The sequence below is a fragment of the Hipposideros armiger genome, unplaced genomic scaffold (genome assembly GCF_001890085.2).
Source record: "Hipposideros armiger isolate ML-2016 unplaced genomic scaffold, ASM189008v1 scaffold_90, whole genome shotgun sequence".
NCBI lineage: Eukaryota > Metazoa > Chordata > Mammalia > Chiroptera > Hipposideridae > Hipposideros > Hipposideros armiger.
Genome location: NW_017731440.1, coordinates 3,952,246 through 3,978,402, shown reverse-complemented (window position 1 = coordinate 3,978,402; position 26,157 = coordinate 3,952,246). Strand labels below are relative to the sequence as shown.

The following is a 26,157-nucleotide window of genomic DNA, read 5'->3' as shown; positions in this document are numbered from 1 at the left end:
TATGGCACGGGGCAAGCACTATGGGCAGTCTATCTGAAGTGTACCTGGCGTATAAGACGACCCCCCACTTGGAGGCATATTTTTCAGGGCCAAAAAATCATCTTATACGCCGGCAAATACGGTACACAGTTTTTTCCAAGTACCAATAGAACATTCACCAAGATAAACCATATGGTGAGTCAGAAAACACATCAAAAATTTAAAGAACTGAAATCATACAGAGTATCTTCTCTGACCATAATGGAGTCAAACTAGAAATCAGTAACAGAAAAGACAACAGGGAAATCTCTAAACACTTAGAAATCAAACAACACACTTTTCAATAATAATAGCTACAGTAATCAAGACAGTTTGGTACTGGTCAGAGAGACATAAATCAATGCAAGAGAATAGGGGACTCAGAAATAGATCCATACAAAATGCCCAGTTGATTTTCAAAGATGCAAAAGCACTTCAATGGAGAAAGAATAGTCTTTTCAACAAGATGGAGCAAATGGATAGGGGAAAAAAATGAACTTTGACTAAATGCCATACCTTACACAAATTAACTTGGATCAAAGAATTAAATGTAAAACACAAAATCACAATTCTTTTAGGAAAAAAATAGGACCTGAAAGTAATATAATGTTGTAAAATTTTTAAATTAAGAGAAAAAAAGTAGGAGAAGACCTCTGGGATCTAAGGCTAAACAAACAGTTCTTAAAATTGACATCAAAAAAGGAAAAATGAATAAATTGGACTGCATCAAAATTAAAAACTTTTGCTTTGCAAAGACAAAAGAGGATGAACAGACAAATTAGACTGGGAGAAAATATTCGCAAATCACATATCTTATATCTATATATTTATAACACATAAAGAACTCTCAAAACAGTATAAAAATACAGTAAGAAAATGAGCAAAAGACATGAACAAATATTTCATCAAAGAGGATATCCAAATATCAAATAAACACATGAAAAGATGTTCAACATCATTAGGGAAATGGAAATGAAAACCCAATGATGTATCACTCACAACTATCAGAATGGCTAAAATAAAAAATACTGATAATACCAAATGCTGGTGAGGATGCAAAGAAACTAGATTACTCATACATTGCTGATGAAAATGTAAAATGGTACAGGCACTCTGGAAAATAGTTTGGCAGCCTCCATAAAAACTAAAAATGCACTTATCATATAACCCAGCAATTACACTTTTGGACATTATCACAGAAAAACGAAAAGTTCTGTTAATACCAAAATCTGATGTAAATGTTCACAGCAACATTATTTGTAATAAAAGCTTGATGGGCTGGCTGGATACTCTACTCCCATATCTGCTGTCTAGGCTAGGATGGCAGAACAATTACAGGCTGGTTGGGCATCTTGCTCTCCATAAGATAGCTAGGGCTTCTTGACATTATGACAATCTCAGGGTAGTCAGACTACATACTTGATGGTTAGCTTCTCCCAGAGCAAGCATTCCAAGACAGGAAGTAGTAGTTGCCATTTTCTGAAGTCCTGGGTCTGAAACTGACATGGTGTCATTTTTGCCATATTCTATTGGCCAAAACTGTCCAGGAGCCCACCCAGATTCAGGAAGAAAGAATACAGACCTGACCTTTTATGGAATGAGGGTCAAAAACTTGTAGCCATTTTTTAAAAAACAGCTTTATAGACACAGGATTGGCATACATTAAACTACATATTTAAAGTGTATAATTATGTTTTGACATATGTATACAGCCATAAAACCATCACTACACTCAAGACAATGAACATATCCATCATCCTTAAATGTTTCCTCATGTCCATTTATCTCTCCTACTCTTCTCTAATACCACATATCCACCAAGACCCCAGAGATCTATTTTCTATCACTATAGGTTAGTTTGCATTGTCTATAATTGCATGTAAGTGGAATCATATAGTATGCATTCTTTTTTTAGTATGGCTTCTTTCTCTTAACATCATTTATCCATGTTGTTGTGCATATAAACATTTATTTGTCAAATATTCCATTATAAAGATATACCACAATTTTTGTAGCCATTCATCTGTTTCTAATTGAGATGTTCTCCCTCCTTCCCTTTTTCTTGCCATGTTGTACTAGCTAGAAGCACGATTATGATGCTGAATATAAGTGATGATTCTACATCCTTGTCTGGTTCCTCATCTTAGGGGAAAGAATTCAGTCTTTCATCATTAAGTATGATGTTAGCTGTAGATTTGTCATTGATGCCCTTTATCAGGTTGAGAATGTTCCTTTCTATTCCTAGTCTGGTGAGTTTTCATCAGGAAGAGATGCTGGAAAAGCATGGATAAAATGCTTTTTCTATGTCTACTGAGATAATCATAGTTTTTCTTCTTAGTTAATATGGTGAATTACGTACACTGAATGAATTTCTAATGTTAAATCAACAGTACATTCCTGGGATAAACCCACTAGCTCATTATTCTTTTAGTATATCATGGCTATTTTAAACATACAAGAAATGTGAAAAGTAAAATTATTTTTATTTGATAGAAAAATTTTCAGGGGTCATTTGCTCAGTATACATTTTTTTTTTTAAGATATTTTTTAATTGGGGAATGGGGGGATGGGAACAGTGCTGGGGAATTGGGGGAAGGGGAACAGACAAGTTGCTGTCCTTTTTCTCTTCAGTCTAGTTGTGGAGGACGTTGCTTCACTGGCCCAAGTTGGCACCACCATTGCGCTCTTCCTGGGCGAGGCACATCAGTCGCCGGCTTCTGGACGGCTGCTCACTGCGGCTGCTGGCCACTCACGCTGGCTGCTGGCTACACATGGTAGCCCATGGCAACCCATTGCCACAGGGGCTGCAGCCCATGCCGTCGCCGGTGACTCACAGCAGCCCAGCTCCAGGTTGAGCTGTTGTTCAGCATCTTAGCTGTGGAGGGCAGTGTCACTGGCCCTCATATGTGGGATCCGAACCGGGGCCCTCTGGCATCCCAAGCCAGTTCTTAACCATCGCGCCACTTGGCCGGCCCTTGTTTTTGAAAAAACAATCTATTACCTCATATAGTTGATAACTTTTACAAATTTATATGGTTTTTTATAAAGATAGGAAAATCTTTAAGTTATACAGATACTTCCTCAGTGTAAAACAATATAGAAATGAAGCAGTCTGCTGTCTGAAAAATACAAGTAAATCCAGGGTTTGCTTTTTTGTTTTGTGGGGATTTCAAAGAACCTCTAACAGCTCTGTAACTGCTGCTCAGCAACATGTCCAATTCTGCTCAGTGAACATGTGTTTAAAGCTTCTAGTCACCTACTGTTATCTTCCTTAAGCATTAAAATAATTTCTTGATGATTTTGTTCATTTTCTTATAACAAACACTAATTTTCTATCCTTTGTAACTTGATTCTTAATAGAAACTCATATAGGTTGTTGGTTTACTTCTTCGTTTGTATTTGCATTCCTGGAAAAATTCAGAGGCTTCAGAATAGCATTTGTTAGCAGACAGCTGTTCCAATGAGTGTGTGTGTGTGTGTGTGTGTGTGTATATATATATATATATATGTATGTATATATATATATATACACACATATACATATATATACACACATATATGCTTATTGGGGACCTCACTTGCAGTTCTGGCTCTCAGCTCCCTTCACTTAATGGATTGCAGTCACTCTCCTACACTTTGAAATCTAGATCAAGAGCTCACTTGATTCACATAAAGAAACCATAAAAGAACAGATGCTCTGCCACAAGACCAGAATGAACTGAGGTCCTGCTGTATTTTTCACTTTTTTTTTTTTTTGCGGGGGGTGCATCCTTGTGTGCTTACCCCTCAGACTTGGTTCTTCCTTCTTGTATTAGTGTTCATTTGTTTCCTAGACCTTGGCCTAAGCTGCAACCAAGGTAAAACGTAGGCTCTGATCTTCATTTCAGACATTGGCATGTCCTTGGCTCTGCTGTCCAAGCTTCTGGCTCTACCAGCCTGATGCTAAATGAGCCCAGGCCTTGGTGTGATAATCCAGTTATTACTTCAGAGATCAAGAATATTATTCTTCCTTTTGTGTATCTAAAATGATTGATTTTACCTGCTAGCAGTATGTAGATATTTGTTAGTTTCAATAAACTCTATGAAACTCAAAACCAAAATTATACTCAACAGCTATTATTGTCTCTTGCTATTCCATTAAATGGTATGAAAATTCAAGGAGAATTATAATTATAAAAGGTCTAAGCAAATGTCACACAAGTAAGATATTATGCAAGTGACTGAATGCTAGAAATAAAACATATTTTTTCCCTGAAAGGAAATTAGGAAAATGAAAAATGGAATCTTTTGTGCTGTATTTTGAGTTACTTCATAAAAAGGTCTATTAAGAGTTTCAGTTTGGGAAGATGAGAAAGTTCTGGAGATGGATGGTGGTGATGATTACACAATGTGAATATACTTAATGCCATTGAATTATACATTTAAAAATGGTTAAAATGTTATATTATGCATATTTTACCACTCATAAAAGGAATTCTAATAAATTACACTACTTTTTAAGATGTACATTAAAACACATTTGTTCATTTTAAGCTATGTGACACTCTCATTTCTTAAAATATTTATGTTAAACATTCTTCAGAAACTCAGGTTTTCTTAAATCTTTTAACAAACTGCTTTAGCTTCTTTATCTACAGGGGCTGCTAGAGAAAGGCACAGAAAGTCCTTTTTAAAAAAGTAAAAATGTACTCTTTAGCTAGTGAAATTGGGTCTTCTTTTTTACAAAATTATCTTCCAAACATGCTTCAAATTTTCCTGATTTTGAAAAATGGAGTCTCATTTGATGCCTCTAAAACTGGAAATTTAGATTACAAATGGCTCCACAAAACTGAAATCTTGATGGCTAGGATGTTTTAGTAATTGTGCAATTGTTACAACCAGATAGTAGCCGACATTTTTGTAGACATTCAGGACTTCTGGAATAAAAGATCCCATGTTTACGAATGTAGAAAAAAATGGAAATTAGCTCTGATTTACAAACAATTTGGATATGATGAGTAAAACTGGCAATACAAGGTTTAAATGAAGTTACAGGAGACTCAGCATATTTTGGAAATTCCTATCTTGAATCTTGCATGTGTGCATAAATATGAAGCTACTTCTCTGGTTCTCTCTACTTTCCAGGCTAAAACCTCACTATCAGATGTCCAAGTTAATTTTAGTTTGGCGTCTTCTTTAAAATGTTCCCCAAAATGTGCATTAATAGTAATACCCAAACCTAATGATTGACTCTAATATCTCATAGAGAGAGTTAGTTCCAGGAAGAAGTCAGGGTTGGAAGTCTAAAATTGGGAGTCATCAGCAAAAAGGTATATTTCAAGTCATGAGTCTGAATGAAAATAAACATGGGAATCAATATTTAGAGGTACAGAGGTATGATTTGGCATAGGTCTCAAACAGGGAATATCCTATTTTCTTGTGCGTTCACCAGGCTTCACTTTGCTAAAATAGATTTATCCCATTCGCTACCACATTTCCTTGATTCTAACTTGTGCTTTTTTACTATTACTATTACTAATTTTGTTAACAGTTTAAAATCAAAGTCTTTTCCCCCCCTTTTGTCTCTTCCTTTCCCCATCCAGGAAAAACCGCTATCAAACTGATGGTCCATTTTACAATTGAAAGAATAAATGCCCTAGCTACAGGTGATTTTGCCTGAAGGTGAAAGCTTCCAGCTCTACAGCCTAAAACTTCTCTTGCAAAGAGCTTTTGTAGCTAAGTATCCTACTTACTGGTCGTCGTAAGTTTGTGGGAGTAATGGGGGTGGAGGGGGCTACCTCCCTTCTGTTTTTCCTTCAGAAAAGGCGTTGGGCACAAGGAGGCTTTCGCGGGTTATCTGAAGTCTGAAGCGCAATCACAAACAACCCAGAACCGGCACCAAATCCCAACTGGACTCTGAACCTGCCAAGGTTTCAGATAAGCCCCTGTCAACCTGCCCGGTAGCAGAGCAGAGTGACCAGGACGGCGACTCTATGGAGGGCTTCTGGCCTCACCCTAAGTCCCCAAAGTATCCTTGCCCCAACCGCCTGCCTCTGGCTCTCGGTCGCTTACGGGTGGTTCGCATCCACTCGAGCAGCACTGGGAGGTCTGTCGGAGCCACGGTACGGAGCAGTTGCAGTATCGCTTGCCGCGCGGAACGGAATTCCATGTTGGAGCAGAAAGCTGTGCAGAGGAAGGTTCGCATTGCGCACGCGCAGGCACAAACGGGTCGCGACACCTGATCCGACCCTCGGTGGAACCTTCCTTCCTTCGCTGCGAAAGCCCTAAGCCCCGCCCCCTCCTTGGAGCTCTCACGTGCGCCTGGGGAATCCCTACACGCAACCGCACCCCCATCTCTTATCATTCCCCGCCCAACTGGCCGGCTCGGCTTAGTCACTTTTTCTTAAGGCGGCTCCTCGAGGCTGGATTCTTGCCTGAGATCGCCTCCTATCTTACCACAAACTTTGGTGCCGCAGTTGTTGAGCACTAGAAAGTGAATGGGAAAAGCTAGGGGAGGCAAAGAAACACAAAAATAAACTCTCTTAAGTAAACGTAGTGAAGAGACGCTACGGCTGCCCCGGAAGCGGAAGTGTATCCTTTTCATGAAAGGCTGGAGTACGGCTAGTGGTGACGTTTCCTCATTGGGCGGAAGGTTCGGTGGCAGTCGTCGGTCTTCCAGCTGGTGGGAGTTGGCGTAGCTGCGCCGGGCTCTGGGGCCCTTCTTTATATAGTTTGGGAGGTCGGGCTGGGGGGGGTCGCACCTGTCCGTCTGATCCCCGCTTTCCTCTGTTTTATCTCACGGCGTGGGGCCTCGCGAAGGAATCCCTGGCCCTTTTGGGCCACGGCGGTAGCGGTGCCTTTTGCGGTAAGTGTCTTCTTTTTCCCGCCCCAGACTAGGGACTGGCAGCTAGGGGCAGCTACGGGCAGCCCCAGCCCTGCTTAGGGGGTTAGAGACTCCTGAGGGAGTCGGCTTTCTCGGCCACCGGCTGTTGTCACTGAGACTGAGATGCTCTGGCCCTTTTTCATCTCCTATCCCCCATCAGAAGTTTTATTAAAAGATTCTCTATTGACTCATTTAAGTTGTCTTCAGATTTACACGAGCCAAATTACATTAGGCATTTGCAGGCCTGACTCTGTTTTGCTCTCCTGATGAAGAATTTAGATATGACTGCATCCCTGAAAACCTTTTGACGTGTACCAGATTTTATTTTTCCATGTTCGTTGTGCTTAACACTGTCCTACATATAGTAGGCGTTCATTAAATGAATAAGGGATATCAGTTCAATGCCAATGATGATTTAAGATATACTGATGGCTCTATCTGTAGCATTTGACACTACTGACGATCATTTCTTGAAATTCTTTTCTCCATTGGCTTTCTTGATGCTGTTCTCACCTAGCTCTTTCATTTGCTTACTTCAACAAAATATTTGTAAAATATCATTCTTAGCTATAGGGATACAGAAATGAATGATACAAATCCTGTCACTGAGGAGCTAACAACACAGTGAGAGGTGCATGCATATATATTATATCAGGATGAGTAATGAGGAACTCTAGTAAAGAGCTGTGAGAGCTATGGGAACACAGATGAGAGTTACAGGTGATTTGTGACCCTGAACAAGTTGTAATTCTAATCTAGCTTCAGTTTCCTCATCTACCTACCTAATAAGCTTATTATGAGGATGAAAGATATGAGGATGTGGATAGTGGAGGAGGTTGTGCATTTGTGGGGACGGAGTATAAGGAAATTGTACTTTCTGCTCAATTTGGCAGTGAACCTAAAACTGCTCTAAACAATAAAATGTTAATTAAAATTAAAAAAAGAAAGGTATGAAGATTGAAAGATTAGGTAACATGTTTGGTGCAATGCCTAGAGTATAGCAGTGGTGGTCCCAAAGAGGCGGGAAAAGATTTCCCTCAAGCCTCTTTCCCTTGATTTTTTTGATATCGACAATTAGTATTCTCTAACTGACTGTGAAGTAATAATGCAAAAATATCTTCAAGCCCTCCTTCAAACAGATTACTACTCTAACTCCAGCTATCTGGAAATTCTGGATCTGCCACTGGAATATAGTAAGATAGCCATAAATAGTAGGTTTTAATTTTTTAGTTGATTTCCTTCTGTATGCCTTTGGATAGGGAAAAAGAATTAGTAAAAGCTCCTATCCCTTTGATTATTCTCAGTCTTAGTTGACTGTCTCCTTTTAGTTGGCCCTTAGCCATTGCTAGAGAGTTCTCATCTTCATCCATGGCTTCTATGGCATTGTCTTTGTATGCCAACAAATCTTTTCCTCTACTTTCTCTCTCATAAATGATCTAGTTCTCTTTTATACATGGTTTTAAATTTTTTTCAATTACAATTGACATACAATATTATATTAGTTTCAGGTATACAACATGGTAATTAGACATTTATATAACTTAGAAAGCGATCACCCCAATCTAGTACTCATCTAACTCAATACATAGTTATTACAATATTATCGATATGTTCCTTATGCTGTACTTTACATCTCCATGACTATTTTATGACTACCAATTTGTACTTCTTAGCCCCTTCACTTTTTTCCCCATCCCCCAACCCCCCTCCCATATGGCAGCCATCAAGATGTTCTCAATAACTGAGTCTGTTTCTGTTTTGTTTGTTTGTTTATTTTGTTTACATTCCACATGTACGTGAAATCATGTGGCATTTGCCTTTCTTTGTCTGACTTACTCCACTCAACACAATACCCTCTAGGTCCATCCATGTTGTTGCAGATGGCAAGATTTCATTTTTTTTAATGGTTGAGTAATATGCATATATATGTATATACGTTGTATATATGTGCCACCTCTTCTTTATACATTCATCCATTGGACAGCCAGGCTGCCTCCACATCTTGGCCATTGTAAATAATACTGCAGTGAACATATGGATGCACATGTCCCTTCCAAGTAGTGTTTTGGATTTCTTTGGATAAATACCCAGAAGTGGGATTACTGGGTCATTCTTTGTCTCTTGTTATAGCCTTTGTTTTAAAGTCTATTTTGTCTGGTATAAGTATTAGTACCCCAGCTCAATTTTTTCATTTCCATTTTCATGAAATATCTTTTTCCCATCCCTTTACTTACAGTTTGTGTATGTCTTTAGATCTGAAGTGAGCCTATTGTAGGCAGCATATGTAAGTGTTTGTTTTATTATCCATTGAGCCACCCTATGTCTTTTGATTGGAGCATTTAATCTATTTATATTGAAAGTAATTGTTGATAGATATGTAGTTATTGCCATTTTATTATTCATATTTTTTAATCTCTTCTCCTCCTCCTCCTCCTTCCTTCCTTCTAAAAGTACCTTTAACATTTCTTGTAATACTGGTTTGGTGGTGAGGAACTCCTTTTAACTTTTTCTTGTCTGGGAAGCTGTTTATCTGTCCTTTAATTCTACATGGTAACTTTGCTGGGTAGAGTAATCTTGGTTGTAGGCCCTTGCTTTTCTTCACTTTGAATATTTTTTGCCAATCCTGTCTGGCCTGCAAAGTTTCTGTTGAGAAATCAGCTGATATTCTTATGGGAGCTCCCTTGTGAATAACTACTTGTTTTTCTCTTGCTGCTTTTAGGATTTTCTCTCTGTCTTTAACCTTTGCCATTTCAATTATGGTGTGTCTTTGTGTGGGCCTGTTTGGATTCATCTTGTTTGGGACTCTCTGCACTTCCTGGGCTTATATATCTATTTCTTTTGCCAAGTTGAGGAATTTTTTTCATCATTATTTATTCAAATAGGTTTTCAGTTTCTTGCTCTCTTCTCTTTCTGGTACTCCTCTGATGTGAATGTTGGTACATTTGATGTTGTTCCAGAGGCCCCTTAAACTATCCTCATTTTTTTGGATTCTTATTTGTTGTTGTTCTGATTGGATATTTCCTGCTACCTTGTCTTCCAAATCGCTAATTCAGTCCTCTGCTTCATCTAACCTATGTTGATGCCCTCCAATGCATTCTTCATTTCAGTTATTGTATTCCTCCTTTCTGACCAATTTGTTTTTTATGTTTTCTATCGCCACTATTATATTTCCTATTTTTTAGTTGAAGTACTCCCTTGAGATCATTGAGCATCCTTATAAGCAGTGTTTTGAACTCTGTATCTGGTAGACTGCTTGTTTCCATTTTGTTTAGTTCTTTTTCTGGAGTTTTGTTCTGTTCTTTCATTTGGGATATGTTTCTTTGTCTTCCCATTTGGCTGCCTCCCAGTGTTTGTTTGTATGTATTAGGTAGAAATGCTATGTTTCCTGGACTTATTAGAGTGGTCTTATGTAGTAGGTGTCCTGTGGGGCCCAGTAGCACAGTCTTCTTGGTCACTTGAGCCTGGTGCTGCAGGTGTGTCCCTTGTGTGCATTGTGTGTTCCCTCCTGTTGTGGTTGGTTGCTGTCTGTATGTCAGTGGAAGGGATTGACCCTCTGGCTGATTGGTTGTGAGGAGTGGCCTTGACTACAGTGGAGGAACTGTTGTACAGGGGCTGACCTTATGGAGCAGGATTCACTTTAATGGGCCTCTGGTGCCTTCCCAGTCTGCCCTTTGGGTGTGTCATCTGTGGAGGCGACCTGGTGGTGCTCCAGTTTGGTGTCAAGCTGGTCACTGGCCATGCTGGCCCCCAGGACCTCCTGGGAGGGGCCCTGTAGCAGGCCAAGTTCAGCCACAGCCAGTGCCCTGCTCAGGGCCACTGGCATGAGCCACAAAATGATTTGTAGATGTCTTCCACCTGTGCTGGGCTTGGAGGTTCCTGGGGGAGGCTAAGCTGCAAACTGAGGCAGGCTGCTGCTAGTGCCAGGGTTGGGGCTGCTTAGCAAGAAGTATGGGGCATGCCAAAGCTAGATGCTTATTTGGGCTTTATGAACCTTTGAGAGATTTTAGGGAAGTTAGCAGCATGAGCCAAGACCAGTCATTTGTATGGAAAAGCCACTGGATGTGGCTTCAGTGCACCTGCTACTTGGGTGGGGCGGGATCTCAGGGAATCGCCAGAGTGTGGTGAATGGTGTTAGCCAGGTTGATGGAGACTCAGATATGGTGGCCCTCTGCATCTGCATACTGGGATGGGGGAGGTATCAACAAAGAAATGATAGCTTCTGTCAGCGCTTCTGTCTGGGAGAATGCTTCCCTTCCAATCTTTGTTCTGAAGCCAGACAATTCAATTTTTCCCTGTACACCCCTGGCACTCCTTAAACTGCTGCCCCAGAATAAGTGAGTCTGCCAGTGAGTTAGTCTGTGTGTGGGCCCTTAAAGAGGAACCCTGGGACTCCAGCCACCCTCTGTCTCACTCAGCCACAATATCTGCTGGTTTTCACAGCCAGAGGCTACAGGGACTTCTCTTCCTGGCATTGGAACCCTGGGCTGGGGAGCCTGGTGTGGGGCTGGGACCCCTTGCTCTTCAGAGGGATCTTTGCAGCTGAGATAGTTTTTTAACGGTCACACGCAGGTGTGGGACCAGCCTGTTCCACGTGTCCATCCCTCCTACCAGTCTTGATGTGGCTTCTTCTGTATATCCTTTGTTGTAGGACTTCAGTTCAGCTAAACTTCAGGTGATTCTCAATGATGGTTGTTCTGTAGTTTAGTTGTAATTTTGATGTGGTTATGAAAGGAAGCAAGTGCAGAGTTTACTTAACTCTGCCATCTTTACCAGAAAATGATATAGTTTTTTAGTTCTGCAAATTCAGTCCAAAACCAAATTCGCTATTTCCACCTTCTTTCTTTTTCCTTTTTTCATTATTACCTATATCACAGATACAAAAGTGTATAAAAGCAATGGTTCTTGGTGTGTTTTTCCATTTTGATCCCTTGTTTCTAGTTGAATTTTGTGTTATTTGTATGCTCAATTTAAAAAATATAATGGCTGCCTATGTACTCAATATCCAACTTCAGGTGAACATTACAAATAACCTTTAAACTCCTTGAACCTTTTCTCTATTAATTCTAACTTTCAAAACAGCTTCTCTTTTTGCCTTCCTTTCATTGGTTAATGGCATCACTAGCCATCTGGGTTCAAGCTAGAGGCCTTCGAGTCATTTTTGTCTTCTGTTTCTCCTTCATTCTCCACAACCATTTGGTCATTAGGGCCTATAGATTCTGCTTTATGGATTAGCTCTTGATTCCAGCTCCTTCTTTCCATTTTGCCTTCTGCTTCCCTAGTTGAAGCCCACATCTCTGGACCAGATTTTTGGAGTGTGATTAGTGTATGTAGTTTTCTTGCTTTCAAGTTTTTCTCCTTCTAATGTATTTGCTACATTGTCTCTAATTTTTAAATTATAGAACAGATAGTTCATTCCCTTGTTTCATTTGAGGAGTATTGATTGCTTCATGCAATGATTATTAAACCTGGCTGCACATCAATATAGCCAGTGAAGTTTTTCAAAATATTTGCCTTGTTTTGCTCTTCTCATCAAGAACTTAGATGAGGCCACTTCCCTGACTATCTTCTGATGTTACCATCCCTGGAGATTCTGATTGAGTATTTAATTTTTAGCTGATAGGTGTTACCCAAATGTCATTGAAATAACCTATTGCTTGGCATATACCTCTGACCCCTCCTCTTCCAGATGTTCTTTTCAAATTCAAGGCAAACTATTTCCAAGGAATTCTTTTGACTTTGTTTTAATTTTCCTCTTGGTAACAGTTTACATAAAGATTCTTTTTAAGGTTGACCTGACAACCAAAAGTATCCTAAAGAAAGGATTCCAGTGTTTTTGAGTTATTACTATATTGCTAATTGAATTTTTGGTATATCTTTCCTGCTGTTTAACTATGAAGTGTTGCAGTGGTTTTATTTTTCATATTAAAATGAGTTTAAAATTTGAAAACAGAATTATTTTAGTAAAGAGTGAATTTCCTGATACTTCTTTACATAATTGAATATAAACTTTGGTGCCAAATTAAGGCATAGAAGTCAGTGGTGGTGTGATGTCGCCTCCCACACGGCAAGGGCAGAGAACGAGAGGGGGTGACGAAGGGTTAAAAAAGAAAAGAAACAGCAGCCAAGAGTTAAATGAGAGCGGGGCCAAGTGTCTCCAGCCTCACAGGACTGAGAGCCCCGAATTAGGCCAACAGGCAGCTTTTATTTCTCCACATACCCGGAAGTAGCATTGTTCTCTCCACAGTCTGTGAGTCTCATTCCTGAGAACTTGCTGATGCCAGATTACCCGTGCCTAGATGGCATAGCCTACTACACATTTAGGCTGTATGGTATAGCGTACTGCACCTAGGCTACAAAGCTGTACAGCATGTTACTGTACTGAATACTGTAGGCAGTTGTAACACAGTGGTAAGTATTTGTGTATTTAAACATAGAAAAGGTACTGTAAAAATATGATATAAAAGATAAAAAATGGTGCCCTTGTATAGGGCACTTACCATGAATGGAGCTTATAGGACTGGAAGTTGCTCTGGGTGAGTCAGTGAGTTGAGTGGTGAGTGAGTGCAGAAGCCTAGGACGTTGCTGTACACTACTCTAGACTTCATAGACACTGTCTACCAGCATCACCACAAACATGTGAGTAATATGTTGCATCATGATATTACGACTGCTGTGATGTCACTAGGCAGTAGGAATATTTTCAACTTCATTATATCCTTATGGGATAATCATGGTATATGCCGGCCATAACATAACACTGAAATGTTATGCGGCACATGATTGTAATAGGATTTGAAATCTTTATTGTTAGGATCTGTTTATATAATTTCAGATCAGGTGAGGCTTTGCCAGGAATATTTATAATTGTTCATGTTGAGAAAAGTGGACACTCCAGCTTCTATTGAATGGTAGCCAGGCACACGAACTAATATAACTTAACACCGAAAAACCCCAAACAATCCAATTAAAAAATGGGCAGAGGACCTGAATAGACATTTCTCCAAATAGGACATACAGATGTTCAATAGACATGAAAAGATACGCAGCGTCACTAATCATCAGAGAAATGCAAATTAAAACCACCATGAGATATCACGTCTCACCTGTCAAAATGGCTATCATCAATAAATCAACAAACAAGTGTTGGCAAGGATGTGGAGAAAAGGGAATCCTCGTGCACTGTTGGTGGGATTGGTGCATCCACAATGGAAATCAGTATAGAGGTTCCTCAAAAAATTAAAAATAGAACTACCTTGTGACCCACCAATTCTGCTTTTGGGTATTTATTCGAAGAAATCCAAAATACTAATTCAAAAAGATATGTGTACCCCTATGTTCATTGCAGCACTATTTACAATAGCCAAGATATGGAAATAATCTAACTGCCCATCAGTAGATGTTTGGATAAAGAAGATGTGGTGCATACCGGGGCTGCCAAAAAAAAAATGTATACACGTGACTTGTAGTCATCTTTTGTTATTGGTGTGTATTGAGTATTACAATTTTAATATAGTTTTTTCCTTTCTTAAAATGTGTATACAATTTTTTGGCACTTTGTGTATATACATTGGAATATTAGCCATAAGAAAGAATGAAATCTTACCATTTGCGACACCATGGATGGACCTAGAGGGTATTATGCTAAGCGAAATAAGTGAGACAAAGACAAATACCATATGATTTCACTTATATGTGGAATCTAAAGAATAATATAAGCGAAAAAACAAAACAAACAGATTCTTCGATACAGAGAACAAACTTGGTTGCCAAATGGGAGGGTGGCTAGGGAGATGGTGAAGAAGGCGAAAGGAGGAAGAAGTACAAATTGGTAGTTATAGTCACGGGAATGTAAAGTACAGAACAGGGAATATGGTCTATAATATTATAACTATGTATGGTGCTGGGGGTGGTACTAAACTTATTGGGGGGTCACTTTGTGAATTACATAAATATCTAACCACTGTGCTGTACGCCTGAAACTAATATAAAATAATATTGTCAACTGTAGTTGAAAAAAATTAATTGAAAAAAATAACCAGGTACATGTAATTTGTGCTAAATGTTAAAGATTCCAGGGGTGGTTCCTGGATAATGGAACAGGCACTTTAGTAGGGTTGTTCAGAAAATTTCCAGTTTATTCACACTTCAGCCAGTTGATAGCCACCAGAGGAAGGAAGTTAATAATGCAGTAGGCACTTATAGACAGTTTTATACATATTGTCTCATTTAATCCTCACAACAGCTTTTCAGGGAAACTACCTTGATAATGGTATTATCTCCATTTTGCAGGTGAGGAAAGTGAGGCTCAGAGAGATTAAGTAACTTGCCCAAAGTAACACAGCCAGTATGTAGCAGAGCTGGGATTTGAATCCAACTCTGTCAGACTCCAAAGCCCATGCTCTTTCCAGTACTTCACACTGCAGCAGGTAAGTATGATACTTGGCCCTATGCTTGCCTTACTTAGGGCATCCCAAACTTGAGCCTGTTTTCATCGCCTCACTATCCAACTCCTAGTCAGACCCCTGTTAGAACATGCAACTCGGGCCAAGATCAGCCCTTGTACATCTTTTTTGCAGTGATACCAGTTCTTTCTGACATTGCAGTTATTCTTTCTTGAGGAGGAATATGCATCTTTGTTTCAAAATATGATTCCCTCCATTTAGTATAGCAGCAAAAGTTGTCCCTGGAGTTTGCCCACAAGGATATTCAAGCCTATTGTTTATAGCATCATTTATACTCTAGGACCTACTACTGTATAGCCAAGGGAGTGTGGGAATTCATCCCCTCCCCACACACACCTTTTTTTTATTTGTAGGGAATGGCTGTTCCATTCCCTAACCTGCTTATACCATTATATTGTTGTGAGGGTGGAATGAGATAATAGATGTTAAACTGTATGAAGTACAATACAGTAATCCCTTACCTTTCCAACAACCCCCTCTAAGTAGAGATCCCTCTTTTGTGAAATTCTAGTATACACAGATTTACTTCTAGAAATCTTTCTGTTAGCCTAGAGAATTTTGGCTGCATGTATTTGAATTGTAAATTATTCTAGTTTGAGATGCAGTTAGCTATTAACATTAAAAAATGTTTTGAATTTTAGTGTGCATATTAGAATAAGGTGAAGTTAATTTTTAAGAGTCTTGTTGGAAATTCTTTTTAGGGAAATTCTGAAAAGTTATAATAAGTAATGGTAAATGAATATTAATTGTACAATATCAGTTACCTAGTTCATTGATTTTCTTTTGTCATGTTATCTTCATTGGTTTATTTTAATGGTCTTTAAGTGATATTTGTAAAGCCTTTCATGACTTTGGATCTCTAGTCTTGCTTATTCCCTAAAGGTCTTAAATACATCATTCATTCATAAAGTTCACTTTTCCTAAGGGCTTACTATATAAGACTGAGTATAGATAAAGCAGTGAGCTCATAGGAGAGCAAAAGAGGCAAAAATCCTTGTCCTCATATAGCTTACATTTCAGCTGGGGCATATAGACTGCAAACAATACAAGTAAATTATGTGCTAGTTGGTAATAGAACAATGAGAAAAAAAGGGTAGGGGGTTTGCAATTTAAGGAAATCCTCCTTGAGAAATGGCGTCTGGACAACTATCTGATAGAGATGAGGGAGGAAGCTATGTTGTCAGCCAGGGGAAGAGTGTGTCAGCTAGTAATAAGGCCCCGAGGTGGAAATGTGCAGCATCAACAGCAAGGTCAGTGTGATTAAAATCGAGTGTGTGTTTGTGTGTGTGTGTGTGTATTTGAAAGTGCCTTACAGTCCATTCTAAGGACTTTATCTCTGCATGAAATGGGGAGTCGTTGAGATTTTGAACCAGAGTTTTCAGAAACACATCCTTGGAAATTGCAGAGGAAACACTGTATAAATCAAAGGTATTATTAAATATTATTCCTCTACTGAAGTGCAGGTTTTTATAGTCAGGCAAATATGTTTAAAGATACGCTGCCAATAAGTACTTACATAAGGAAAAATGTATTGGAAAATTTCACGTAAGTTTTTTTAATTTAAAAGAGCCAATCAACATGGGAAGATAGGTGGTTGTTTTCTTTTAAAGAGTTAACTAGTATAGCTTTTTAAAATGGAGGATGATCTGTTTATGACATAATCTCTAAAAAAGTTATTTGTGTTGTCATAATTAGAATCACTCTTGGCAACGTAGTGGTAAAGGAGATGAACTGAACGTTTGTATCTTACTTCTTACCTGAAGAATATTTACTTAAGCAGTAATAATTTAGTATAATGAGCATGGGATAAGAAATAAGAAGTTCTGGATCTTTTCTGTGAAGTAGTTGCTTCTTTCAAGTTAAGTAACCATGTAATTGTAAAAAGTTTACGGTAAGCACATTGTTTTCAATTCCATCAAGTGTTGGTGGTAATTTTTTAGGTTCTAAATTATGAAATTTTACCTAAGTGAAAGTGTAGTGTTTAATTTAGACCTCAACCTGGAATATCTTTGCCAGTGATTAGTCCTTGAGTGCATTTTCCCTCCCTTTTTCCTTTGACACCCCTCACCTCTCCACTTTCCCTATGTTGAATGAATCAGCTCTTTTATCTTCCTATTTCTCTTAATTTTAATCTCCTGTATACTCTATAGATAGGATATAGTCAATCTTGGTTGGCTAATTTAGACTATTGTACATTAGCTTGAAAGAGTTACCAAAACAATTGTTTTGAACAATGGACTTTTCTGCAATGCTAGTATATTGGACAATTGATATTTCTTAACCTTATTTCTAGAGCTTTTTACAACTTGTATTTCTTTCTAACTATATATCCCTCTACCCAGACCAGAATGTTTTATTTACTGTCCCCCAAATAATACTCAATAATCTATAAGTGCAGTGCCTACATAAGGTATAAGTTATGTCCCGGGCTTTTCCATGTCTCCATTCTGCTTATGTCATTTCACCTTCAAATTCCCTTTGCCCTCTTCGCCACCTATCCAAATTCTACCCATATTTCAGGATCAAATTCATATTCAACCTTCTCAATAAAGTCTATTCTGTCTACTTGAGCCTGTTTTATCTTTCTTTGAAATTTTACAAAAAGAATCATTGGCAGTTGACCATAAATTTTTATTGTTAGCTTTGAACTAGTACTTCACTGGTATTAGTTAGGTTCTTCACTAAAACAGAACCAATATGTGTGTGTGTGTGTGTGTGTGTGTGTATGTGTGTGTGTGTGTGTGTGTGTATAAAAGAGATTTATTATGAGAATTTGGCTCATGGCTAACAAGTCCCAAGATCCACAGGATGAGTCCACAAGATGGAGACCCAGGAGAGCTGAGCTGGTGGTGTAGTTCCAGTCTGAAGGCTGACAGGCTTGAGACCTAGGAAGAACTGATATTTTGGTTTCAGTCTGAAGGCAGGGAAAAACCAATGTCCCAATTTGAAGTCAGTCAGGCAAGAAGAATTCTCTCTTAATATTTACATTATTTTGGTATTCATTCATGTGCTTTGTCTCGTTAGCTAGGCGATAAGCAATTTGAGAGCAGGTTCTATAAGTTATATTTGCTTGTTTACCATCCATGAGTCTGCTTCATGACTTAATATGTAGTTGGTACATCTACACACTTTATAAAACCATAACATTTTAGAGCAGGAAGGAGCCTTTGAGGTTATCTTGGTTTAGAGTTGGGGAATCAAGAACAGCATTAAAATAGGGAGAACAATAACATACCTGTTTTCTTGGTTTTTAGGATAATATAATGTGTGTGAAAAGTTAAGTGATTTATTAAATAAAACTTTGGGGTTTTTTTTGTTTGTTTTTTGCTTAGTTCATGAATTAAAATAGTTTTAAAAAGTTGTTCAATTTGGTAAATTATGCAGTATTCCTGGGTGGAGATTTTACCTTTTTCTTCTCTCCTTCTCTCTCTCGCTCACACTCTCTCTCTTTCCCCCTTCCCCCCCCTCTCTCTGTTTAAAAATGTACATGATATAAGAGTGCCCGGGGAGGTTCTCTTCTGTGCCGGCCATGGCCAGTCCCATGCAGGGCAGTGGGGCCAGGGCTCTGGACCTGCTCTGAGCCCTGCCCTGTTTGAGTCTGGCCAACTTAAAACTGAATCTAGGTTCCAGGAAACTGGAAAGATGACCAAGAGGTCAGAGAAGAGGTAGAAAATATGGCAGAGGCTATAAAGGCGAATGGTAGAGAGGAACCTGGCCCCAGCTGGGCTTCGAGGGAGGCCAAACCCCATTTAACATCCGAATTCCCAAATATGGATCTAATAAAGGACATAGTTTCAGATACCAGTATCAGCCTTGGAGACTCAACAGTCTGCAGTATCTTACTGATTTGGGTTCAGTTAATCCTACTCAACCTGTTAGTGAAATGATGCCCCCTTCTTCATCAGTAGCTTCAAGGAAGCTCTGCTACCGAGTATTAAGGTGGTAAGTGTTCAGCTCGAGATGATAAAGACGTGGGATGTGAGTTTAAGGTTTAAGACTAGTGAACGGTTTCTATTTGGTAGCAAAATTGAAACAAAAATTCCAAGTGAGTTCATTTTCGCAACTGATGCATAGACAATGATTAAGCCATTAACTTTTTTTTCTTGAAAAAAGTAAATGTTCTAATTCTAATTAATATACATTTACTTATTTCATAAATATTGGGGAAAGCTTCGTCTTTCAGTCCTTTTAAATGATGTTGAAAGAATTGTTCAGTGAGCATATAAGCCATAAAAACAATTGGTAATTGTGAAAATTAATGTAAAAGCTTCAGCAGTCAGTAAGCTTATTTAGCTTTTCAAAAATCTGTTATATCTAAAACCATAAGAAAGCTCAATTTATCTTGATGCAGTTAAATCTTGGATAATTCATGATAATTTTTCCACAGTAGAAATAAAGTGATTCCTGGCTATGTACTTTCTTAAAAAAAAAAAAAAAGTAAGAACCTAAAAATAAAAAAATAAATAAATAAAAATATACATGATACATCAGTCAGTTATTCATATTCACGAGTGTGTCCAAAATGAGAACAGATTTAATTTGAGATCATGTCTTCATTCCCTCAAAACATATTATCGGACATGTTAAATTTACTGATTCACATATAGAATATTCCACTTAGGTATTCAAATATAAGGCATCAAGTGGTAGCTTTAGCTTTTAGAACTGACTATATTGAAGCTGTAGGTTGAGGCTATAGAAGCTGAAGTTGTGGTATCTAAACACTAGAGTACCGGTACTTTAATTTGAACTTAAATTCTCTTCTTTACAAGTCTACAGTTATGGGAACTGGTGTTGATTGTTTTCAAATGTTTTTAGTTAAATTTTTTTCCTTCTTAGATTTTCTTGTGATCACATCTTAAAGCCTTCAAGATGGTACTCGCAGACCTTGGAAGAAAAATAACATCAGCATTACGCTCATTGAGCAATGCCACCATTATCAATGAAGAGGTATGTAAAATACATGAAATATATATGATTGCCCATCATCATTAGCATTGGGGATTTGGATTATAAGTAATCTCTATGTTTATATTTATTTTAATGTAGACTTAATACCTGTAAATGAAAACCTGAAACTAAATACCCTAGGTAGTGTTTTTTATTGGGAAGTTTACTATCTCATTCATTTCAACTTTCTATAAAGAATTACAACAAAACAAAGCAAAAATTTAACTTATATGTAAAAATGACAGACATTTTATATTTTGAAAATGGCTTAGATCTGGAAATTTGCTTTTCCTCTTGACCTAGGCCTAAAACTTCAGTATCCAGCTTCTTTCTTCTTGGCTAGGCATATGCGTACCTGACCTTTTCTCCTCGACTTTTATTTTAGCGTTCTTATAAAAGGCTAGTATTTTCATGTCGGCTACTTTGATTCATTTTCTCTGAAATCCTCATTCAATTTTTTGGATATTTTGTAAGCTGACTCCTTATATGGTATCTGAAATAATCTTCCTCCTGGCTTTATTTTTTTCAGTTTAAGATACTGCTTTCTCCCATTTTTTTCCTACACACTGCATCTTAATGGTTTATCAATTGAAAAGAGATGATTTAGCCCACAAATATACTTTATATTTTGTGGTACCAATGGAAAAGCACTGCATTTGGTTTTAGAAGGCCTTGCTTAGCATCCCACTTAGTACCCGTGTTATAAAAACTTGGGCAAGTCAACTTCAGATTCCTTAATGTATAAAATGAGAAAATAGCATTTACCTTACAAGGTCATTTTAAGCATCAAATGAAATAATACCTAAAAAAGTACTTTCTAATTCAGAGGTTTGAAAAAAAATTCTGATATAGAATTTGATATCAGCACTTTAATAAGCTAATGGAATTAAATAATTTTGGAACTATCTTTGAGCTCGGCTAGTTCAGCCTTTCATTTAATAGCAACAGAAGGTCAGTTTCACATGTTTATTTATTGAAAGAACCAGGATTAGAATCTTTTTTCTGTTACCTCATGCATGGCTTTTTCAAATAATTATTATTAAATAATAAGTCTTAAGTTAAACCATTGTTTAGTCTTTGGAATGCAGAATAAATAAAACAGCTTTCCCAACAGTTTTCCATGTTGTGTAACTCTTACGCTGTTTGTTTATAGTAGAGAAAAAAGAAACCAGGAAGAAGAGATTGGTGGGAAGTAGAATAACAGCTGTTGCTTGAACTGGCAGTTTCTCTATTCTTGGTACTGTGCTGCTAGGGAATTAGCAAGGAAAAATCCCTCTGATGAAAGATCATCTCCATTTTTATCAGACCCTTTTGGAGGGATAGAGAAATCTGATAATCCTCTGTAGGACGTATAAAGTGAGTTGAAGATGAGAATTCATTAAAGAAGTATTTGAGGGCCTGCATTTTTGCTGACATTTTTTCTGGCTCCTAATATAGCAGTGAACAAAGCAGACTAAAATTCCTGTCCTCATGGAGCTTGCATTCTAGTATGTACACACTTATTTACATGAGCAGCAAAAGTGTCTTCTAGGGGCTTTATAGTTTATGATCTATAACCACAATGCCTCACCACTCAACAAATATGTGATGATAGTGAATTAGTAGTGGAGGATAGTTTCCTTTTCACTTTGTTCCTCTGCTCTGAGTGGAAATAGTAAGACTTTTTAGGTCAGACTGGGTCATTTTCTTTTGTTACATTTTTCTTTGTGGTAGTCCAATTAAGCAGATATTATGAACATAAAGTGCTGTGTATCAGCAGCAGAAACTGTTCAATGACATAGATAACTTCATTGGCAACACCTATTGTGTAGTAACTTTCTTTGGCTTGTACTATTGTCTTTACTATTATTACTTTAATATAGGCATAACATTGTGGCAATTAATGCTTAGTTGAATAAAACTAAATAGGATGTCTTATTTTGACAAAATGACTTGACATTTAATAATGTGATGTCCCTAAAACTGAAAAACGTTTTGTTCCCCCAATAGTGTAGTATTGTTTTTATTAAACTGTGGTAGTATATGATGACTGATCAACCATTGTTTTTATATAATTGAAATGTTACCCTGAGCATTTAAAATTTTTATTCATTTATTTATTTGCAGGTTTTAAATGCTATGCTAAAAGAAGTATGTACAGCATTATTGGAAGCAGATGTTAATATTAAATTAGTGAAGCAACTACGAGAAAATGTAAAGTAAGTTGAATTAATCAGGTGAAAAAACAGGCAAAAACTAAATTTAGTTTACTGGGATGAGGAGCTAACTAGAAAAGTCTGCTATATGATGAAACATTTCTTCTGTACAGCACTGGAAAAGAATAGAACTCATATGTTGGAAGACTGTGTATAGTATGTTTTCATAATGATGGTTCAAAGAATAAACTACATGTGGCTTTCATTTAATTATGGATTTCTTTCCATTTTACTACTATATTTGGATGGATTCAATCATATAGTGTATATAGTATTTTAATATAAAAGCTTTTTAATAATTCAGATTCTTCATGGAAAAGTGGTGCCATTTGATCCTTTTCAGGTTTAAGATGGCATTAATCAGTCTCCCTCATTATTGGAGAATTGTATTTTTTTTTTGTTCCCCTTTTGGTTTCTCTGTCCATATTTAAATGAAGGCAAAATGTGTGTGGTCTCAGTTATTGTGTTCATTGGGAGAAGCACTGACTGGGTTAGGGCACACAGAATAATACAGGCACATCAATTAACTGCTTGAATCCTAGCCCTTGTCATGCTCAGGCCATCCCTCCTTTTCATATTATCAGACCGGGTAATAAATGTAGAACTACTATCATTTAAGCATTTAGAACTAAAGAAAGTAGTTCTATGTTCTGCTAGGTATAAAGATATATAAGTATATATGCTGCAAGGAAAATAAATAAAATTAATACTTTGTAGTAATATGAGGACAAGTTAATATTTAGACTTTCCAAAAATAGTCTTGAAAAACTAACCAAAGCCTTGCATCTTGTATTTCACGGTAAATTCTTTATGGTATAGGCTTTTGAATCTGTAGTAATTATGTGCATGTTAATTAGAAAACTAGTAACATGAATGATTGACTATTATTATAGTCTTTGGGGCAGAAACTTATTTTTTAGAGTGTCTCAACTGGCTTTTCTCCCTCCTACCCCCAAATACCATTCTCATGAAGGTCTGCTATTGATCTTGAAGAGATGGCATCTGGTCTCAACAAAAGAAAAATGATTCAGCATGCTGTATTTAAAGAACTTGTGAAGGTAAAAGTATATCCAGATTATGCTGTGATTCTCTATAAACTCAATGGATAAAACTACATTAGCACGGCAAACAGGAATACTGTTTCAGGATACTTTTATGTTTTTATAGAATATTTATTAAAATATTTTAAAATATTAATTGAAGGAGTATTAATTTTTTTAAGTGGCATATTTTTATAATACACTTTTCTGAATACAAAATTCTGAGTACATATCTGAAGGCCATACTATTTCTGCCAAAAAGGTCAAAGCCAAATTACAGAAAATTAATATCACGTTTTGCCTATTGAACTTCCTACCCTTGTGCAGAAAGTCACTCTGGGCAAGTGTTCTTTTGTACACTCTTCATTGTGTACAGAATTCCCTTTGAAAAGACCAAATATCCCTCTCTTGCCTAGACTACTAACAATTTTGAGTTAGTGAAGTTTTATTTTGCAAGTAGTAAATATAGCCTTTTGCTCTGTTTCACCTTAGAACTGACATTGCTGCTGCTGTTGTGAAAATTATGGTGAAAATCTTAGAGCTTTAAAAAATATGTCTGGGTCCAGTGGTAGGGGGAAAAAAAGGAAGGAACTTAAATAGAGAGTTTTGTTGTTGTTTTAGAGCCACAGATGTCAGTTAGTAGTCTCCTAGTATTTTTCTCTATGTTTTGTGAATAGCTTCATTTACTCCTTTGGTTCCAGCAATGTTGATTGGTACTTTGAAAAAGTCTAGTATCTCATATGGTTATATTATTTCAGTTTAGTCCATAGAGTAATTAATAAAAAAAGAAATTCAGACCTGAAAAGGGTCACAGAATTTACCTAGTCATAACTTCTCAGTTTGCAGTTGAGAAAAGTGAGACAGCTAGCTAGGCACCCCAGATCTTGTCTCCAAACTCCTTGTATAGGACTCCTCACATTATTTCCAGATTGCTTTTCATCTAGCACCTGAGGTCAGCACAGCATCAGTGAAAATGGTTATTTTCAGAGGTTGGCATCTATCGGCAATTCTGGAGCCTCAAGTGCTTCATTAAGAAGTATTTATTGAGTACCTGCCTTATTGTAAGCAGTATGCCCAATGCTGCTGAAAACAGAAGTTGTTTAGGGCCGGCCTAGTGGCGCGATGGTTAAGAACTCGCTTGGGATCCCAGAGGTCCCCGGTTCAGATCCCACATATGAGGGCCAGTGACACTGCCCTCCACAGCTAAGATGCTGAACAACAGCTCAACCTGGAGCTGGGCTGCCATGAGTCGCCGGCGACGGCGTAGGCTGCAGCCCCTGTGGCAGTGGGTTGCCATGGGCTACCGTATGTAGCCAGCAGCCAGCGTGAGCGGCCAGCAGCCACAGTGAGCGGCCGTCCAGAAGCCGGCGACTGATCTGCCTCGCCCGGGAAGAGCGCAATGATGGTGCCAGCTTGGGTCAGTGAGGCGACATCCTCCACAACTAGACTGAAGAACAAAAGGACAGCAACTTGTCTGTTCCCCTTCCCCCAATTCCCCAGCGCTTTTCCCATCCCCCCAATTCCCCAATAAAAATCTTTAAAAAAAACAAACAAAAAAACCCCAAAAAACAGAAGTTGTTTATACTCAGATACTTATGGTCCAGAGCAGTGGTGTACAAAGCAAGGTCAAACTGTTTTTATAATAACACTTAAGACATTATTTGCCTTTTTTTTTTTTTTTTTTACTGTGTTAGTATTTGCCCGGATAGTGCAAAAGCAGTTGTGGCTAAAACTGCCTAGCATAAATTGAGATAGTGGTATCAAACATATAGTAGTCATTGTAATCTTCACTTGCAGTAAAATAAATAAATAAATAAATAAAAATAAGTAACTAAATAAATGTAAATAAATATGCATACATACATACAAACATTTACATACATGCATGCATGCATGCCAGTTTCATTTAAGAATGTCCTTGAGGGAGCAGTAGAAATTATTAGTTGTATTAAATCTTGACCCTGGAGTATATACATGTATTTATAAGATATTATGTAACGAAACGGGAAATATGCAGAAAGCACTTTTGCTGCATACTGAAATTTGATGGTTATCTTGAGGAAAGTATATGTGTGATTGTTTGCAAGCTAAGCTATACACGCCTTTCATAGAAAACCATTTTTATGTGAATGAACAACAGACAGATATATTATGTGATTATTCAGACTTGGGCATTTGGCATATATTTTCTCCAGAGTAAATAAAGTGAGCCTCTCACTTTAAAGCAAGTAACTAACAATATTGTGGTCAATGATAAAATTCGAGCTTTCAAGTGAAAACTAGAAAATCGCATCTTCACCACTGACAGCATCCCAATACTTACTTTTCTGCAGAGATCAGTAATGATATTAGTAAATAAAATTATTTGATGTTGTATAGTGAAATGTGAACCAATATTTTCGAAATGACTAATGTATGTTATAAAATCACGCACCAATATAAGATCCATTCAAAGCTCAAGATACAGTAACAGATTTTAATGTAATAAGAGTATGAAAGTTTATATGGTTTCTGATTCACATTTCAGCTAACCTTTACAAATTACCATGTTTAGAAAGGAGTCCTGTGACTAAAAAGTTCAGTACTGCTGTTGTAGGGTGCAGTTGGGAGAGAAGATAGATTTATAAAAT

General features: G+C 37.6%; 2 protein-coding genes across 5 annotated transcripts in view; one reads left to right on the top strand and one right to left on the bottom strand.

Moving 5' to 3' along the window:
- The window catches only part of LOC109383889 (uncharacterized), a 32,993-nt gene extending 26,366 nt beyond the window's left edge, over positions 1-6,627 (bottom strand). For 2 of the 3 annotated variants that reach the window (XM_019644692.1, XM_019644695.1), the window contains exon 1: positions 6,070-6,545. In XM_019644692.1, coding sequence (XP_019500237.1) covers positions 6,070-6,361 — 292 coding nt within the window. In that variant the 5' untranslated portion in view covers positions 6,362-6,545. Of the gene's footprint in view, positions 1-6,069 lie in introns of all 3 variants that reach the window. The other variant, XM_019644693.1, reaches the window with a different exon arrangement.
- Positions 6,561-26,157, top strand: part of SRP54 (signal recognition particle 54) — a 39,512-nt gene continuing 19,915 nt past the window's right edge. Inside the window, exons 1-4 of one of the 2 annotated variants that reach the window (XM_019644690.1) lie at positions 6,561-6,862; positions 20,182-20,292; positions 22,399-22,490; positions 23,461-23,545. In XM_019644690.1, the coding sequence (XP_019500235.1) occupies positions 20,215-20,292; positions 22,399-22,490; positions 23,461-23,545 (255 nt within the window). In that variant the 5' untranslated portion in view covers positions 6,561-6,862; positions 20,182-20,214. Of the gene's footprint in view, positions 6,863-15,208; positions 15,307-20,181; positions 20,293-22,398; positions 22,491-23,460; positions 23,546-26,157 lie in introns of those variants that run through there. The other variant, XM_019644691.1, reaches the window with a different exon arrangement.